This window comes from Hyperolius riggenbachi, chromosome 3 (assembly GCF_040937935.1).
Source record: "Hyperolius riggenbachi isolate aHypRig1 chromosome 3, aHypRig1.pri, whole genome shotgun sequence".
Taxonomy (NCBI): domain Eukaryota; kingdom Metazoa; phylum Chordata; class Amphibia; order Anura; family Hyperoliidae; genus Hyperolius; species Hyperolius riggenbachi.
In genome coordinates, this window is record NC_090648.1 from 32,923,612 (window position 1) to 32,942,522 (window position 18,911).

General features: G+C 47.2%; 1 protein-coding gene across 1 annotated transcript in view; it reads right to left on the bottom strand.

The window, feature by feature from the left end:
• LOC137560911 (very-long-chain 3-oxoacyl-CoA reductase-B-like) overlaps positions 1-18,911 on the bottom strand; it is a 73,442-nt gene that overhangs the window by 6,992 nt on the left and 47,539 nt on the right. The window contains exons 7-8 of the mRNA XM_068272076.1: positions 18,126-18,160; positions 5,487-5,568 (exon numbers count right to left, since the gene is read on the bottom strand). Of these exons, the coding sequence (XP_068128177.1) occupies positions 5,487-5,568; positions 18,126-18,160 (117 nt within the window). The remainder of the gene's footprint in view (positions 1-5,486; positions 5,569-18,125; positions 18,161-18,911) is intronic.

Below are 18,911 nucleotides of genomic sequence, written 5' to 3' on the forward strand. Positions count from 1 at the left end.
TTTAATTTTCTTTAACCTTCCTGGCGGTAAGCCCGAACTGAGTTCGGGCTATGCCGCCGGAAGGCACCGCTCAGGCCCCGCTGGGCCGATTTGCATAATTTTTTTTTTGCTGCACGCAGCTAGCACTTTGCTAGCTGCGTGCAGTGCCCGATCGCCGCCGCTACCCGCCGATCCGCCGCAATTCCTCTCGCCGCGGCCGCCCCCCCCCCCAGACCCCGTGCGCTGCCTGGCCAATCAGTGCCAGGCAGCGCTATGGGGCAGATCGGAGTCCCCTCTGACGTCACGACGTCGATGACGTCGGTGACGTCATCCCGCCCGTCGCCATGGCGACGGGGGAAGCCCTCCAGGAGATCCCGTTCTTTGAACGGGATCTCCGGATCTCCGATCGCCGGCGGCGATCGGAGGGGCTGGGGGGATGCCGCTGAGCAGCGGCTATCATGTAGCGAGACTTTGTCTCGCTACATGAAAAAAAAAAAAAAAAATTTAAAAAAAAAGATTTGCTGCCCCCTGGCGATTTTTTTGCAAACCGCCAGGAGGGTTAATAAAAAAAAAAAAGCGTTGAAGTATGAAAGCCTGGCTACGACCCGTGATTTATTTACCACCAAGGCAAAAGGGACAAATGCCCTGGACCCACCAGTCCCAGTCCTCAGTGGGTTTCTCCCGCAGTCTGTCACAGCTGTCCCCATCTCATGTCACATGACAAGCTCAGAAAAGGCAAAATAAAGATAAAATGATACCGCTTACCTGACTGCACCTCTCCTGCCCTCCTGAAAAGGCGGAGGGAGTGGGACATACTGTATGTGGAGTAAACATAACGCTAGGGCATAGATCTCACGGACATAGTGACCGCTCTTGTTATGTGGAGGGACATAGTGACAGCGCTTGTTATGTGGAGGGACATAGTGACAGCGCTTGTTATGTGGAGGGACATAGTGACAGCGCTTGTTATGTATAGTGACATAGTGACAGCACTTGTTATGTGGAGGGACGTAGTGACAGCACTTGTTATGTGGAGGGACATAGTGACAGCACTTGTTATGTGGAGGGACGTAGTGACAGCACTTGTTATGTGGAGGGACATAGTGACAGCGCTTGTTATGTATAGTGACATAGTGACAGCACTTGTTATGTGGAGGGACGTAGTGACAGCACTTGTTATGTGGAGGGACAGTGACAGCGCTTGTTATGTGGAGGGACATAGTGACAGCACTTGTTATGTGGAGGGACATAGTGACAGCGCTTGTCATGTGACATAGTGACAGCACTTGTTATGTGGAGGGACATAGTGACACCTCTTGTTATGTGGAGGGACATAGTAACAGTAATTGTTATGTGGAGGGACATAGTGACAGCGCTTGTTATGTGGAGAGACATAGTGACAGCGCTTGTTATGTGGAGGGACATAGTGACAGCGCTTGTTATGTGGAGAGACATAGTGACAGCGCTTGTTATGTGGAGGGACGTAGTGACAGCACTTGTTATGTGGAGGGACAGTGACAGCGCTTGTTATGTGGAGGGACATAGTGACAGCACTTGTTATGTGGAGGGACATAGTGACAGCGCTTGTCATGTGACATAGTGACAGCACTTGTTATGTGGAGGGACATAGTGACACCTCTTGTTATGTGGAGGGACATAGTAACAGTAATTGTTATGTGGAGGGACATAGTGACAGCGCTTGTTATGTGGAGAGACATAGTGACAGCACTTGTTATGTGGAGGGACATAGTGACAGCGCTTGTTATGTGGAGGGACATAGTCAGGGGCGTCTGAGTCACTAGGCAACTATAAATTTTTGCCTATGGCGCCGTGGGTCTAAGTGGGCGCCTTCTCGCCAAGTCGCCGCTCTGTGCGTTTGTTTAATTTTTTTTTTCTTCTTTCAGCCAGCCAGGTCGGCGCCGGCTGTGACAGGCAGCTCAGCCTGTGCCCGGCGCCGCCTACTGGTCCGCCCCCTTCCTCTCCTGAGTCTCTGAGCAAGCAGCACGCACATTAGTTCATATGTGCGGTGCCGCCGCCTACTGGTCCGCCCCCTCTCCCCGCCCCCTCTCCCTCTCTGTGCAGACTAGCGTGCGGCCTCCGCACGCTAGTTCGTTTACACGTCGGTGCCGCCCCTAACTCCGCCCCCCGCCTGTCACACGTGTTGCGACGCAGGGACCAGTCACCAGTGCTACCGCCGGCTGGCTACACCTGACTGCGCAGTGTGCGCACAAACTATCAGAGGCAACACACCTCACAGTGAGTGCCAAGATCTGCAGATCTGCTGCTCATGATGATTTTTTTATATGCATCCGGATTCCTGGCTAGCCCTGATTCCGAGGGGCACCTGTCGCTATCTAACCTGGGGGGGTCCCTGTCACTATCTAACCTGGGGGGGTCCCTGTCGCTATCTAACCTGGGGGGGTCCCTGTCGCTATCTAACCTGGGGGGGTCCCTGTCGCTATCTAACCTGGGGGGGTCCCTGTCACTATCTAACCTGGGGGGGTCCCTGTCACTATCTAACCTGGGGGGGTCCCTGTCTCTAACCTGGGGGGTCACTGTCTCTATCTAACCTGGGGGTCCCTGTCACTATCTAACCTGGGGGGTCCCTGTCACTATCTAACCTGGGGGTTGCTGTCTCTAACCTGGGGGTCGCTGTCACTATCTAACCTGGGGGTCGCTGTCTCTAACCTGGGGGTCGCTGTCACTATCTAACCTGGGGGTCGCTGTCACTATCTAACCTGGGGGGTCCCTGTCACTATCTAACCTGGGGGTTGCTGTCTCTAACCTGGGGGTCGCTGTCACTATCTAACCTGGGGGTCGCTGTCACTATCTAACCTGGGGGTCGCTGTCACTATCTAACCTGGGGGTCGCTGTCACTATCTAACCTGGGGGTCGCTGTCTCTAACCTGGGGGTCGCTGTCACTATCTAACCTGGGGGTCGCTGTCACTATCTAACCTGGGGGTCGCTGTCTCTATCTAACCTGGGGGTCGCTGTCTCTATCTAACCTGGGGGTCGCTGTCTCTATCTAACCTGGGGGTCGCTGTCTCTATCTAACCTGGGGGTCGCTGTCTCTATCTAACCTGGGGGTCGCTGTCTCTATCTAACCTGGGGGTCCCTGTCACTATCTAACCTGGGGGGTCCCTGTCACTATCTAACCTGGGGGTCGCTGTCACTATCTAACCGGGGGGTCGCTGTCACTATCTAACCGGGGGGTCCCTGTCACTATCTAAACTGGGGGTCCCTGTCACTATCTAAACTGGGGGTTCATGTCACTACACACACTGGGGGTCGCCAGTCACTAACTGAACTGGGGGGTACCTGTCACTACCTAAACTGGGGGCTCCTGTCACTACCTAAACTGGGGGGCACCTGTCACTACATACACTGGGGGCTCCTGTCACTACCTAAACTGGGGGGTACCTGTCACTACCTAAACTGGGGGGCTCCTGGCACTACCTAAACTAGGGGGCACCTCTCACTACCTAAACTATCTAGGCCAACCAGCCCAGAATCACTGGCAAAAAGGCCACAGCATCACCACCAGTCAGGCCAGCATTTACTTCAACCAGCCAGCCCAGCCACAGCTTCGCCGCCAGCCAGCCCAGCCACAGCATCACCGCCAGTCAGGCCACAGCAGGCCTTCCAGCCCACACATCATCCCCAATCCAGACAAAAATAGTATTGCCAGCCAGGCACAGCAGCCAGTAGAGTAGAATTCAGAAGCCAGGTGAGAGGTGTCTACCATATTAAGGGGGCATTCTGCCCATTTATGTGAAATGCTGTCTATTTATGTGCCTCATGACTGCTGAATTTGTCTTGTTGGGGGCCTCATGGTTACTGGATTTGTCTTGTTGGTGGCCTCATGATTGCTGAATTTGTCTTGTTGGGGGCCTCATGATTTGTTGGGGGCCTTAAGATTGCTGAATTTGTCTTGCTCGGGGCCTCATGATTGCTGAATTTGTCTTGTTGGTGGCCTCATGATTGCTGAATTTGTCTTGTTGGGGGCCTCATGATTTGTTGAGGGCCTCAAGATTGCTGAATTTGTCTTGTTGGGGGCCTCATGATTGCTAACTGCGAGACTATGGGAAAAGCAGAATCATCATCATATGAGACAATAGCATTAAACCTACTTTTTTTTAGCTTTTTAAAACAGAAAATAAAACTGGGGGGGTTCTAAAAAAAATACATTTTTCAGGAGTAGGATGGATGAAATTGTTTATCTTCACAGTTTATTTTCAACTTGGATTTTCCATAATGTTCATGTATGAGTTAAAATGTTTGTATTTAGTTTAAATTGCTGTTGGCACTTTGCGATTGATAAGTGACTTTTCGCCACCACTGTCCTAATCTAATGTCCCACCATTGCTAAGTTCATGTAAACTTGTCTCCACCCGTGGCCACACCCACATTTTGGTCTATGACCACACACATTTTTCGCGCAACGAAGCCCCAATTATTGGGGGGGGGGGGGGGTGACTGTGGATAATCAGCACCGGGTGCCAAATACCCTAGGTACGCCACTGCCTCATAGTGAGTGGCGTGCCCCCTCTTGATATTATATGCCCCACTCTCCCCTGGCTGGCCCTGAGATTTGAGTGTGGAGGGGGGGGGGGGGGGGGGGCGCCACAGGTTTTCTTGCCTGGAGTGACAAAGTGGCTAGAAACACCCCTGGACATAGTGACAGCACTTGTTATGTGGAGGGACATAGTGACACCGCTTGTTATGTGGAGGGACACAGTGACAGCGCTTGTTATGTGGAGTGACAGCACTTGTTATGTGGAGGGACATAGTGACAGCGCTTGTTATGTGAAGGGACATAGTGACAGCGCTTGTTATGTGGAGGGACATAGTGACTGCACTTGTTATGTGGAGGGACATAGTGACACCTCTTGTTATGTGGAGGGACATAGTGACAGCACTTGTTATGTGGAGGGACATAGTGACAGCGCTTGTTATGTGGAGGGACAGTGACAGCACTTGTTATGTGGAGGCATGCCTGTCATGCTCCTGAGGCCGGGATCATTCTGCGCCTGCAGGGGGTCCAAGGAGAACTCTGAAGACAGTTTAATATATATAGAGTGTCCAAGGGAAACCCTGAAGTTCCTATCATGAATGGGTGCCAGGAAAGTCAATAGTAAAATATCGGTAATGTGAATCGGCACTCCCCAGCACTTAACTCACGCGGTGGCGCCGCATCACGTACTCATACTGATAGCACTTGTTAGGTGGAGGTAGAGGGTTTGACGGCATAATAACGTCACTGGAGAAGCACAAAGGGCACCTAGGTGTCTGACACAGCAGATTAAGTGATGAATTTGGTCATTTTATATGGTTGTTTTGATGGTCATAAAATATGAGTAAAGGAGCTGCAGTGAAGGGGAGAAGCACGTGAGAAGTCCTGAAGACTGGAGAAAGACAGGAGTGGAAGAGACAGGAGGAATCCCATACAGAGCACACCTTTATAAATACTTATACACAAGAAGATTATTAGAATGATGAGAATTACCTTAGAGGAGCTATAGACAGCATAGTATCTATACGGACGGGCGCCAACAACCGAAGACACATTTATAATCAGACCCTTCTTCCTGGAAAATGCAAGCTTAATGAGTACAAGTGCTTAATGTTTATTAACAAGTATTTCAGAACACTCCAATCAAACAAGGAAAAAAAGCTTGTTCACCTAATTAACAACTGAGGGTGTTTTCCCTTTTAGGACCAGAGCAATTTTCATCTTTCATGGCTCCTCCCTTTCATTCATGAATAACTTTATCACTACTTATCACAACAAAATGATCTATACCTTGTTTTTTTTTTTTCATCGTCAATTATCATACCTAAAATCGAAAACGCAAGCGTTTTTGTGCGCTTTTCCCCCTCCTGGAGCTCAACTGCATGCTGCGTTTCTGCTATGGTAAATGCGATTTTCTAAGCACTTTTCCAGAGCGGTTTTGTAATTCACTCCCAGATGCAAGTCAGGAAGTGAACTCTTTGACCCAGAGAATAATAAATACGATGTATATATTCTTAAAAACGCAAACGCAATTGCTGCACAAAACGATTTTGTGAACGTTTTGCCGTTTTTCCTATACCTTCCATTGAGGCAAAATCGCTTCAAAAATGGTACAGGCAGCGCTTTCCTGAGCGGATCGGAAACGAACCGCTCAGATGTGAACGCTCTCATAGGGAATCATTGCACAAGCGTCGAAAAAAGGGCAAAAACGCCCTTAGTGTGAACGAGCCCTAAAACTTTCTTTGGGTGGTACATTATGCAAAAAATTATTTTATACTAAATACATTTTTAACAGGAAAAATATTTAAAAAAAATTGAAAAAAATCATTTTTTCTCAGTTTTCAGCCATTATAGTTTTAAAATAATACATGCTACCTTAGTTAAAACCCATGTATTTTATTTACCGTATATACTCGCAAGCAAGCCGACCCGCATGTAAGCCGACTCCCCAACTTTTACCTGAAAAAACAGGAAAAAATATTTGACCCTCATATAAGCCGGGGGTAGGAAATGCTGGCCGCGTGATCCCCCCAGTGTGTCCCAGTATAGCTAGTATAGTGCCCAGTATAGCTAGTATAGTGCCCAGTATAGCTAGTAAAGTGCCCAGTATGGGTAGGTAGTCCCCCAGTATAGCTAGTATAGTGTCCCAGTATAGCTAGTATACTGTCCAGTATGGGTAGGTAGCGACCCAGTATAGCTAGTATAGTGCCCAGTATAGCTAGTAAAGTGCCCAGTATGGCTAGTATAGTACCGAGTATAGCTAGTAAAGTTCACAGTATAGCTAGTATAGTGCCCAGTATAGCTAGTATAGTGCCAGGTATGGCTAGTATAGTACCCAGTATAGCTAGTATAGTGCCCAGTATGGCTAGTATAGTGCCCAGTATGGCTAGCATAGTGCCCAGTATGGCTAGCATAGTGCCCAGTATGGCTAGCATAGTGCCCAGTATGGCTAGCATAGTGCCCCAGTATGGCTAGCATAGTGCTCAGTATAGCTAGTATAGTGCCCCAGTATAGCTAGCATAGTGCCCAGTATGGCTAGTATAGTCCCAGTATGGGTAGGTGGGTGGGTGGGTAGGTAGTTAGTGCCCCTCCCCGCTCCCCCCACGGCCGACGCTGCTATTACCTTAGGCGGCGCCGCTTCCTCTATCCCCGTCCTGCTAACTAATTCACAGCAGCGCGCCCCTTGGCGGCTGCTGCTGTGATGACGGAGGAAACCATAGAGAGCGGCTTCCTGTAGCGGCGATGCCGTTACAATGGAAACCGCTCTCTATGGTTTCCTCCGTCATCACAGCAGTTGCCGAGGGGCGCGCTGCTGTGAATTAGTTACCGGAGCAGGACGGGGATAGAGGAAGCAGCGCTGCCTAAGGTAATAGCAGCGGCGGCCGCGGGGGGAGCGGGGAGGGGCACCACCTACCCACCCACCTACCCATACTGGCACATGACTCGCAAGCAAGCCGACCCCCCAACTTTTGGGCCACTTTCGGGGGGTGAAAAATTTGGCTTGCTTGCGAGTATATACGGTAAATCAAATGATAAAAGCGCTCGCTCCACACAAAACTATCAGCAGTCAGTAATGATCTAACTGAAGTGACAGTCAATAGTCCACAAGTAAATTCGCCAGGTGCTGCAATCAAGTCTCTGGGTTATGGCCAGCGATAAGTAATAACATTGGTTGTGATTGCGCTCTCAGCATAAAAGTTCATTCATCCACCTCTCCCCCCTTCATGGACTCACTCACCAGATGTTGCAGTCTTTTGAAAAAGATCAGACTGCGCCTCCGGGGTGTATGGCCCCCCGTCGCCTCACAAGCTCGCTTGTTCCCCTCCTTGGTAGATGCAAGCCTAATCCGTGTCTGGTTAGGTCCCGGGATTCCGCGGCCGCGAGACCATGAAGAAGCTGATCCCCGACTGACACAGTGCAGGGCCGGGCATTGTCTCACATCACACACCAGATGCTTGCTATGCCATTGTGGAAGAGGGCAGTGAGGGCATGAAGGATGGATCAGTCACTGTTGGACTTTTGCCAAAGTCCAACAGTGACTGATCCATCCTTCATGAAGGGGGGAGAAGTGGATGAATGAACTTTTATGCTGAGAGCGCAATCACAACCAATGTCATGTATTTTATTTGCTTATTTGTCCCGGTTACTATACCAATGAAATTATGTTTCTATCACAATGTATGGTGACAATATTTTATTTGGAAATAAAGGTGTATGTACCGGTAAGCACTTTTTTGAAAAAAACAAAACAGTAATATACGCTCATGACATACATATTAAAAAAAATTTAGTCCCTAAGTTAACTATTTGGGTATTTTTTTTATATGGCACTTATTATTTTAATTAATGATTTTATTCGATTCACTGTGGTAGGGGAAGTAGTGAGTTAATCAATGCTGTTTTAAATGTATTTTAAATGAAGTTTTAAGGTGTATTTTTACTTTATTTTGAGTTCCCTTTTGACAGCGGACATGCGTTATAGGAAATAACACGTGTACTGTAATAAACATGGAGGAAGCAGCTGCAGGCAGTCTGGCGTCCTCCACAGCTGCCTCCATTCCTCTGCCTAGCGTGTCACCTGTGCCTCCGGCGTCTAGCACGGCGAGGACGGGTTTGTCAGCCGCACATAGGGTTGCATTGTCGCGTGCGCGCGCACAGAACGACCTTTATGCGGGGAGGAGGCGCATCAGCTGACCAGCTGGTCGGCTGACATCAGAGGAGACGTCCGCCGCTCCTCATTGGCTCAGAGGAGTGGTCGTGCCTATTGGGTCTCCCCTGCTTCTTAAGCCTCTCGGATTCACTTGCAACCTATCTGCTGTTGCGAATACTATGTTTTAGCGCTCAGACCTTAGATAGATCCGGTGTGCTTTGATCCGGGAGGAAACCGGGGATTTCACACTAGATAGGAATATTGTTGTTTATATTACAACAACAACAACAACAAATAACATTTGTAAAGCGCTTTTCTCCCGTGGGACTCAAAGCGCATAAGCATGGCTCAGACCATCGTGGTACAGAGGAAGAATTTTATAAATCTGGAAATGCCAGGCTAAACAGGTGGCTTTTCAGTCTGGATTTGAATAGTTCCAGGGATGGTGTTGTCTTTACTGGGTGTGGTAGGGAGTTCCAAAGAGTAGGGGCAGCATGACAGAAGGCTCTATCTCCAGATTTTTTGAGGTGCACTCTAGAAGTGACCAAGTTTATAGAACTTGCTGATCTGAGGTTGTGAGAGGTGTGGTGCAGCTTCAGCAAGTCCTTCATGTATCCAGGTCCCAGATTGTGCAGGGATTTGAATGTCAGCAGTCCAATCTTGAAGAGTATTCTCCATTCTACTGGTAGCCAGTGCAGTGAACGAAGGATCGGTGTAATGTGACAGTGGCGCGGCTGGTTTGTTAGCAATCTGGCAGCAGCATTCTGCACTAATTGCAGGCGACGCAGGTCCTTTTTGGGGAGGCCAGCATAAAGGGCATTGCAGTAGTCCAGCCGTGATGTGATGAAGGCGTGGACTAGGGTTGGAAGATCCTCTGGGGGAATCAGATGTTTAATCTTTGCAATGTTCTTCAGATGAAAGAAGGAAGATTTAACTACAGATGAAATTTGGTTTCTGAAACTCAATTCGCCATCGATTAGTACGCCAAGGCTGCGCACAAGGTTGGAGCTGTTTATGTCTGAATTCCCAATCCTGATTGGTGATGCTTTAGGATAGAGCTGTTTTGATGGCGAGTGCTGGCTTTGGACAAACAGGACCTCAGTTTTTTCAGCATTCAGTTTCAACCAGTTATCATTCATCCATGCCTGTAGCTCAGCTAAGCAAGAGTTTATCTTTGGGGTAGGGTCTGTTCCACCAGGTTTGAAGGACAGGTATAGCTGTGTGTCATCGGCGTAGCAGTGGTACGTCAGGCCATGACGTAGGATAAGTGTACCGAGTGGCAACATGTAGATTGCAAACAGCAGAGGGGATAGGATTGATCCTTGTGGCACTCTGAATTGTAGAGGTACAGGTTTGGACATTATAGGACCTAGGGATACTCTCTGTGTTCTGTCAGTCAGGAATGATCTGAACCACTGGAGGACTGATCCACTGATGCCACAGTACTCCTGCAGTCTGTTAAGCAGGATTTCATGGTCAACTGTATCAAAAGCCGCTGAGAGATCCAACAGGATTAGGATGGAGCATTCCCCTCTGTCCCTTGCCATGAGCAGATCGTTGCAGACTTGGATGAGGGCTGTTTCACAGCTGTGGTGTTTCTTAAAGCCAGATTGTAGAGGGTCCAGGATGTTGTTTACTGACAGCCTGGTTTCAAGTTGCAGATAGACAGCCTTATCAATAACTTTACCTAAGAAGGGGAGGTTGGAGACAGGTCTGTAGCTGCTCTTACTCTTTATTGATACCTGTGTATGACTCTGGCTTGCTTCTGACCTCTCTCTCGTTTACTGACTCTGTACTTCTGCCCATCTGATCCTGTTGCCGACTTTGCCTGTATAACCTCCTTCTTATTGCTATCCGATTCTGTACTGTTACTACCTGTCTGTTGCCGACCTTGCCTGTCTGACCTCGCCTCCCCACCTTAGAGCCCTGATCTCTGGTGAGGGCCTCTGTACTGATAGTACCCACCAGCCAGTGGCGTAGCTGAGTAGCTGTGGGCCCCGATGCAAGTTTTACAATGGGGGCCCCCCAAGCACTCTATACATGACAATTGATACGGCGCACCAAATCCTGCCAATGGCAACCACAGTGTCTGAGGTGCAAGAAGGGGATGGGGAACAGCTTGTTAATGATATTTTATATCTATTTGTATATATTTGTATCTATTTGTTAATAGACACTTTAGTATTCAAAGTATCTATAAAAGTGATTATTATGAGCACATGACCAATAAAGAGCTAATACTGTAGTTGAGGGAGGGCCCTTCGGGGCCCCTCTGGCCCAAGGGCCCTGATGTGGTCGCAACCTCTGCAACCCCTATTGCTACGCCCCTGCCACCAGCTCCTCTGGTGAGGTATAGCTGAATCTGTCAAGTACTACTGTTGCACCAAGCACTATACATTGTATACCTTCTGTGTGTTGCTATATTTGTATTATTGGTGATTCTGCAGATCACCACATAATCAGGTATTGTGTCTGGATTATTGGTGATACTGCAGATCACTCAATAATCAGACATCTGTTTTGCTGACACCAATCGTTACAGAACAGCAGACCAAAATGTCTATGGAGACACTGTGCAGTCAGGTCGAACTCCTGACAACGGCCGTTAACAATTTAACCACCACGGTAAACGCCCAACATACACAGATAGACCAGCTGTCTGAGACGGTGCGCACCTTACGAACTCCCAATGCACTAGTGTCATCCCCTATTGTTATGGAACCCCGGATACCTCTCCCTGAAAGGTTTTCAGGACATAGGTCTGATTTCCGAAATTTTAAAAATCGTTGCCTGTCCTATTTTGAGTTACGGCCTGCCTCTTCAGGTTCAGAGAGTCAGGGAGTTACTTTTATAAAAAAGTTATTATCTGGAGATTCACAGACATGGGCCTACAGTCTCCCCACTGGTCATGAGGCTTTAAATTCAGTGCAGAAATTTTTTAAAACTATGGCAATTATATAGGACGATCCCGATTTAGCAGTGACCGCAGAGAGAAAGTTAAAAACTCTCAGACAAGGGCATAATACTGTTGAAACATACGCTGCAGAATTTAGAAAGTGGGTGGTGTCGGCCAGATGGGGACAGTTTGCCCTTTTAGATTGTTTTTTGTTAGGATTATCTGACGCTGTTGCCGATCTTATGTTGAGTCACCCAGAACCCAAATCTGTGGATGATGCAATCTCATTAGCTGTAAGGATAGATCAACGAGTTCGCTATCAAAGGCAAGCTCGAGGTAGAGCGCCAGTAAGATCTAACCCCATCATGTTCTCTGCTCCAACTCCTTCTCTTCCTCAAGATGAGCCGATGCAAATCGGACAATCTAAATTGACTGAGGCAGAGAAAACTAGGAGACGTACTGAGAGACTCTGCCTATAATGTGCTGAGAAAGGTCATATGGTACAGAATTGTCCTCAGAAGGCGGAAAACTGTATCTCCTAGGTGTAGCTGGAGGTACTACCCTAGGCGAACCTATGTTACCTCTAAAAGAAAGTCGGTTACTGCTCCCGTGTTCTATCACCTGGGAAGATCAAGTCCGATCTACCCAGGCCTTTATAGACTCAGGTTCCGCAGCCAATTTTATGGACTATGATTTTGCTGTTAAGTTTGATTTTCCCCTTGTTTCCTTGGGTCGTAAAATTTTCGTCACCACTGCAGGGGAAACAACCTCTATCACAGACTCCTGTATTGTTATGGCAGGTGGGGGCACTGCATAAAGAACAGATACAGTTCTTTGTTCTCAAAATGGCCACTTCCACAGTGATCCTTGGTATGCCGTGGTTGCAAAAACACTCCCCTCAGATCAACTGGAGTTCCAGACAGTTGCTGAGCTGGTCCTCCTTTTGCCATCATCATTGTATGGAGAAAGTCACGGTTTGCACTACCAAGGTTCAAATGGAAGGTTTGCCTACTCAGTACTCTGATTTTGATCATGTATTTTGTCCCAAAGTGGCAGACAAACTTCCTCCACATCGGCGTTTTGACTGCCCCATTGAGTTAAGACCAGGTTGTATGCCCCCTAGAGGTCACTTGTATAACCTTTCAGGGCCTGAAAAACTTGCTATGCAGGAGTATATTAAGGAAAACTTGGCCAAAGGATTTATCTGCCCTTCTAAGTCTCCGGCCGGAGCAGGATTCTTTTTCATACAGAAAAAGGACGGTGGCCTTCGGCCATGTATCGATTACAGAGAGTTGAACAAAATTACTGTGAAAAATCGTTACCCTCTCCCCTTAATTGATGATTTATTCTCTCAGGTTACAGATGCATGTATCTTCTCTAAACTTGATCTGAGAGGGGCATACAACCTGGTATGGCTTTGCCAATTATTACAGAAAGTTTATCAAGGGATTTTCTTCTGTGGTTTCACCCCTCACGGAGCTTACCAAAAAAAGGGGTTGATACTTATAATTGGTCACCTGAGGCACATTCTGCTTTTTCCTCACTGAAACAATTGTTTTGCTCCACCCCTATTTTACGTCATGTGGATGTCTCTTATCCTTTTATTGTTAAGGTAGATGCGTCAGAGATCGGGGTTGGGGCTGTACTGTCTCAACACTCCGGGCTACAGGGCAGATTACACCCATGTGCATTTTTCTTTCGGAAGTTTTCTCCCGCCGAGAGAAATGATGACATTGGAAATCGAGAAATGTTGGCCATCAAACTCGCGTTTGAAGAGTGGCGACATTGGCTCAAGGGGGCAGAACATACTATTACGGTCTATACTGACCACAAGAATTTAGAGTATACTGAGGGGGCCAAACGACTCAGTCCTAGACAGGCTCGCTGGTCGTTATTTTTCTCGAGATTCAGGTTCATTATTACCTACAAACCAGGTAGTAAGAACATCAAGGCAGATGCATTATCTAGATGTTTTGAGCCCGAGACAGTACAGCCACCGACCCCTGAGAACAGCCTTCCCGAGAAAGTTGTCCTCGCAGCTACGGAAACTTGGGAGGATTGGTCGTCAACTTTGAGCCCCTATCAGCATGACGTTCCCGAAGGGAGACCAGAAGGGGTTCTGTTTGTGCCACTGCAATTTCGTCTGAAAATTCTTAATGTATTTCATGCTCATAAGAATGCAGGGCATCCATGGGTTGCTAGGACACAGGAATTGTTGGACAGATGTGTCTGGTGGCCATCTATAGTCTCAGGTTGTAGGGACTTTGTCAGAGATTGTTCAGTCTGTTCCAGGAATAAGCCTTCCAGACAGGCTCCTGTAGGTACGCTTCAGTCATTGCCTGTACCTGAGCAACCATGGACCCATCTGTCCATGGACTTCGTGGGTGAACTGCCTAGATCTGAGGGTAAAATGGTCATTTGGGTGGTAGTCGATAGGTTCAGCAAAATGGCTCAGTTCATTCCATTGGACGGACTCCCCTCAGCTCAAGAACTGGCAGAACTCTTCATCCAGCATATTTTCCGGTTGCATGGGATACCGGAAAATATAGTGTCAGATAGGGGAGTCCAGTTCGTGTCCAAGTTTTGGAGGGCCTTTTGTCATCATCTCGGTATGAACCTATCATTTTACTCCGGCTACCACCCACAGACCAATGGTCAAACTGAAAGGGTTAACCAGTCCCTTGAACAGTTCCTAAGGTGTTATGTGGCAGATGCCCAGTTGGATTGGGTTAAGTTCCTACCGTTTGCAGAATTTGCTCACAATAACCTGAAGAGTTCCTCTTCAGGTTTTTCCCCATTCCAGGTGGTTACGGGAAGATCACCCAAATTGTCGCCATTACCTGTGGTGTCATCTCCCTTTCCTGCCTTGGAAGATTGGCAGGGAACTTTGAAGGAGATTTGGGTCTTGGTCAAAAAGAACCTGGAAAAGGCCTTTCAGTCCCAGAAAAAGCAGGCGGATAAGAGACGGTCTGTAGAATGGGATTTTGCTCCAGGAGACATGGTGTGGGTCTCTACCCAGCATCTGACCTTAAAACAACCCTCATCTAAATTGGGTCCCAGATTTATAGGCCCCTACCCGGTGTCCAAGAAGATTAATAATGTCACTTATGTCATTGCATTACCCTCCAACATGTGAGGTGTAAAGTCATTCCATGTGTCTCTGTTGAAACCTGCTGTGCATGTGGATTCCTCTCCCCCCCCCCCCCCCCCCCTCCCTGTGGTGATTGATGGTGAACCTGAATATGAGATTGAGCAAATTTTGGATTCTTGGTGGGTGCGCAACTCAGTACAGTACCTGGTGCATTGGAAAGGGTATGGGCCTGAAGAAAGGTCTTGGGTGCCAGGTCACCGTATGCATGCTGAGGAACTTAGGAAGAGGTTCCATGAGTTGCATCCAGAAAAGCCATGTAAATCGTGTCCGGAGTCCACACGTCTAGGTGGGTGGGGGGGGGGGGGGGTACTGTAATAAACATGGAGGAAGCAGCTACGGGCACTCTGGTGTCCTCTGCAGCTGCCTCCATTCCTCGTGTCACCCGTGCCTCCGGCGTCTAGCACGCCGAGGACTGGTTTGTCAGCCGCACATAGGGTTGCATTGTAGCGTGCGCGCGCACACAGACAGGACCTTTATGCGGGGAGGAGGAGCATCAGCTGACCAGCTAGTCGGCTGATGTCAGAGGAGACGTCCGCCGCTCCTCATTGGCTCAGAGGAGTGAGCGTGCCTATTGGGTCTCCCCTGCTTCTTAAGCCTCTCGGATTCACTTGCAACCTGTCTGCTGTTGCGAATACTACGTGTTAGCGCTCAGACCTTAGATAGATCCGGTGTGCTTTGATCCGGGAGGAAACCGGGGATTTCACACTAGATAGGAATACTGTTGTTTATATTACTCTTTATTGATACCTGTGTATGACTCTGGCTTGCTTCTGACCTCTCTCTCGTTTACTGACTCTGTACTTCTGCCCATCTGATCCTGTTGCCGACTTTGCCTGTATAACCTCCTTCCTATTGCTATCCGATTCTGTACTGTTACTACCTGTCTGTTGCCGACCTTGCCGGTCTGATCTCTGGTGAGGGCCTTTGTACTGAAAGTACCCACCAGCTCCTCTGGTGAGGTATAGCTGAATCTATAAAGCACTACTGTTGCACCAAGCACTATACATTGTATACCTTCTGTGTGTTGCTATACTTGTATTATTGGTGATTCTGCAGATCACATAATCAGGTATAGTGTCTGGATTATTGGTGGTACTGCAGATCACTCAATAATCAGACATCTAATCAGACATCTGTTTTGCTGACACCAATCGTTACATGTACGCAATACTTTAATTTTTTTCAATGAACTCCGGCATCTCATTCATGCCAGAATTCATTCATATTGGGTACTTACAGTGGCTTGCAAAAATATTCGGCCCACAAACTGCCACAAACATGAATCAATTTTATTGGAATTTCACATGAAAGACCAATACAAAGTGGTGTACACGTGAGAAGTGGAATGAAAATCATACATGATTCCAAACATTTTTTACAAATAAATAACTGCAAAGTGGGGTGTGCATTATTATTCGGCCCCCTTTCATCTGAGTGCAGTCAGTTGCCTATAGACATTGCCTGATGAATGCTAATGACTAAATAGAGTACACCTGTGTGTAATCTAATGTCAGTACAAATACAGCTGCTCTGTGACGGCCTCAGAGGTTGTCTAAGAAAATATTGGGAGCAACAACACCATAAAGTCCAAAGAACACACCAGACAGGTCAGGGATAAAGTTATTGAGAAATTTAAAGCAGGCTTAGGCTACAAAAAGATTTCCAAAGCCTTGAACATCCCACAGAGCACTGTTCAAGCGATCATTCAGAAATGGAAGGAGTATGGCACAACTGTAAACCTAACAAGACAAGGCCGTCCACCTAAACTCACAGGCTGAACAAGGAGAGCGCTGATCAGAAATGCAATCAAGAGGCCCATGGTGACTCTGGACAAGCTGTAGAGATCTACAGCTCAGGTGAGGGAATCTGTCCATAGGACAACTATTAGTCGTGCACTGCACAAAGTTGGCCTTTATGGAAGAGTGGCAAGAAGAAAGGCATTGTTAACAGAAAAGCATCAGAAGTCCCGTTTGCAGTTTGCCACAAGCCATGTGGGGGACACAGCAAACATGTGGAAGAAGGTGCTCTGGTCAGATGAGACCAAAACTGAACTTTTTGGCCAAAATGCAAAACACTATGTGTGGCGGAAAACTAACACTGCACATCACTCTGAACACACCATCCCCACTGTCAAATATGGTGGAGGCAGCATCATGTTCTGGGGGTGCTTCTCTTCAGCAAGGACAGGGAAGCTGGTCAGAGTTGATGGGAAGATGGATGGAGCCAAATACAGGGCAAACTTGGAAGAAAACCTTTGGAGACTGGAAAAGACTTGAGACTGGGGAGGAGGTTCACCTTCCAGCAGGACAACGACCCTAAACATAAAGCTAGGGCAACAATGGAATGGTTTAAAACAAAACATATCCATGTGTTAGAATGGCCCAGTCAAAGTCCAGATCTAAATCCAATCGAGAATCTGTGGCAAGATCTAAAAACTGCTGTTCACAAACGCTGTCCATCTAATCTGACTGAGCTGGAGCTGTTTTGCAAAGAAGAATGGGCAAGGATTTCAGTCTCTAGATGTGCAAAGCTGGTAGAGACATAACCTAAAAGACTGGCAGCTGTAATTGCAGAAAAAGGTGGTTCTACAAAGTATTGACTCAGGGGGCTGAATAATTACGCACACCCCACTTTGCAGTTATTGATTTGTAAAAAAATGTTTTGGAATCATGTATGAATTTCGTTCCACTTCACTCGTGTATACCACTTTCCAATAAAATTGATTCATGTTTGTGGCAGTAATGTGAGAAAATGTGGAAAACTTCAAGGGGGCCAAATACTTTTGCAAGCCACTGTATATTTATATACTGTATCTTTTGGATTATTTGAGCCGCTGAGCCCTGCAGGCTGCTGTTTTTATTTGTTTTTATGGGGCACATCCCTGTTCAATAAAGATTTACATATTGTTGCACTATGAGAGTATATTAGTTATACTTTATTCTGAGATCAACATTTGGATGGCTTTTCTTATTACATATGACTGGATAGTGGAACAGGAAGTCGTGTTATATTATGCGTTAGTGGAATAGGAAGTCCAGTCATGACGACATGTGTTAGTGGAACAGGAAGTCATGTTAAGATATGTGTTAGTGGAGCATGAAGTCCTGCTATGATGCCATGTGTTAGTGGAACAGGAAGTTCTGTTATGATATGTATTAGTGGAACAGGAAGTCCCGTCATGATGATGTGTCAGTGGAACAGGAAGTCCTGTCATGATGACGTGTTAGTGGAACTGGAAGTCCTGTCATGATGACGTGTTAGTGGAACAGGAAGTCATGTAAGGAAGAGACTATTTACTGGAACAGGAAGTGAGAGGAGGTCTGTGACACATGTCTGTGAATGTAACCTTTCCTGTTTTAACCAAAGCTGAAAACATGAATAATTATATAAGAAAATGCAACAAATATAGATGCAGATTTGAGATACCGCATATACCTTGAGATCATTTTCGGAAGCACGATTCTGGTCATCTTGGGGGGAAAAAAAACAACCAGTTAATTAATGTAAATGTAGTTGTAAAGTTATTTTTCAATTTCAATTCTCATCCATCTATGAATATCCAAAGTCAGCTGTATAATCAGACTGTACTTTGCGATCCTGGAATATGCGCGGTCTGTGAACTATAGTCAGCCTTACTGCAGAAGTAATGAGCAGCACAGAGCAAGAGCCCCTGTTACTCATCTCTAATGCCTGCGCGGCTGCGCCAGCTGGGTGTGTTTCAGCAGGGCTTGTTACTTCCGTCTCACAGCCTCAGTTAGGAATACACAAAAAAAAGCAGGTAAGTAAGTTGAATACTGTTTGTTGCTAATCCTAGAAATGCGTTTAGCTAAACTTAGTTCAGCAGGAAAAGTGTTTTTTGTTTGTTTGTTTGTTTTTCAAAGACCATTACGTATTGTAATTCTTAATATCATTGTTAAAGAAAACCAGAGAGGATTTAAAATAAAAGTTGTATACATACCTGGGGCTTCCTCCAGCCCCACGCACACGGATCGCTCCCATGCCACCTTCATCAGTCTACTGTATCGCCGGTACCGGGTTCCGTAACTTCAGCCAGTATGCGCAAGAGAAGTGTGCTCTCTACATATCTCTCCGGTAGCGGAGGAGGGGAGAGGCTATGTTCCTCTATGAAGGAGAGGAGGAGCCATGTTCCTCTATGGAGGAGGGGAGTGGCTATGTTCCTCTATGAAGGAGAGGAGTGGCTATGTTCCTCTATGAAGGAGA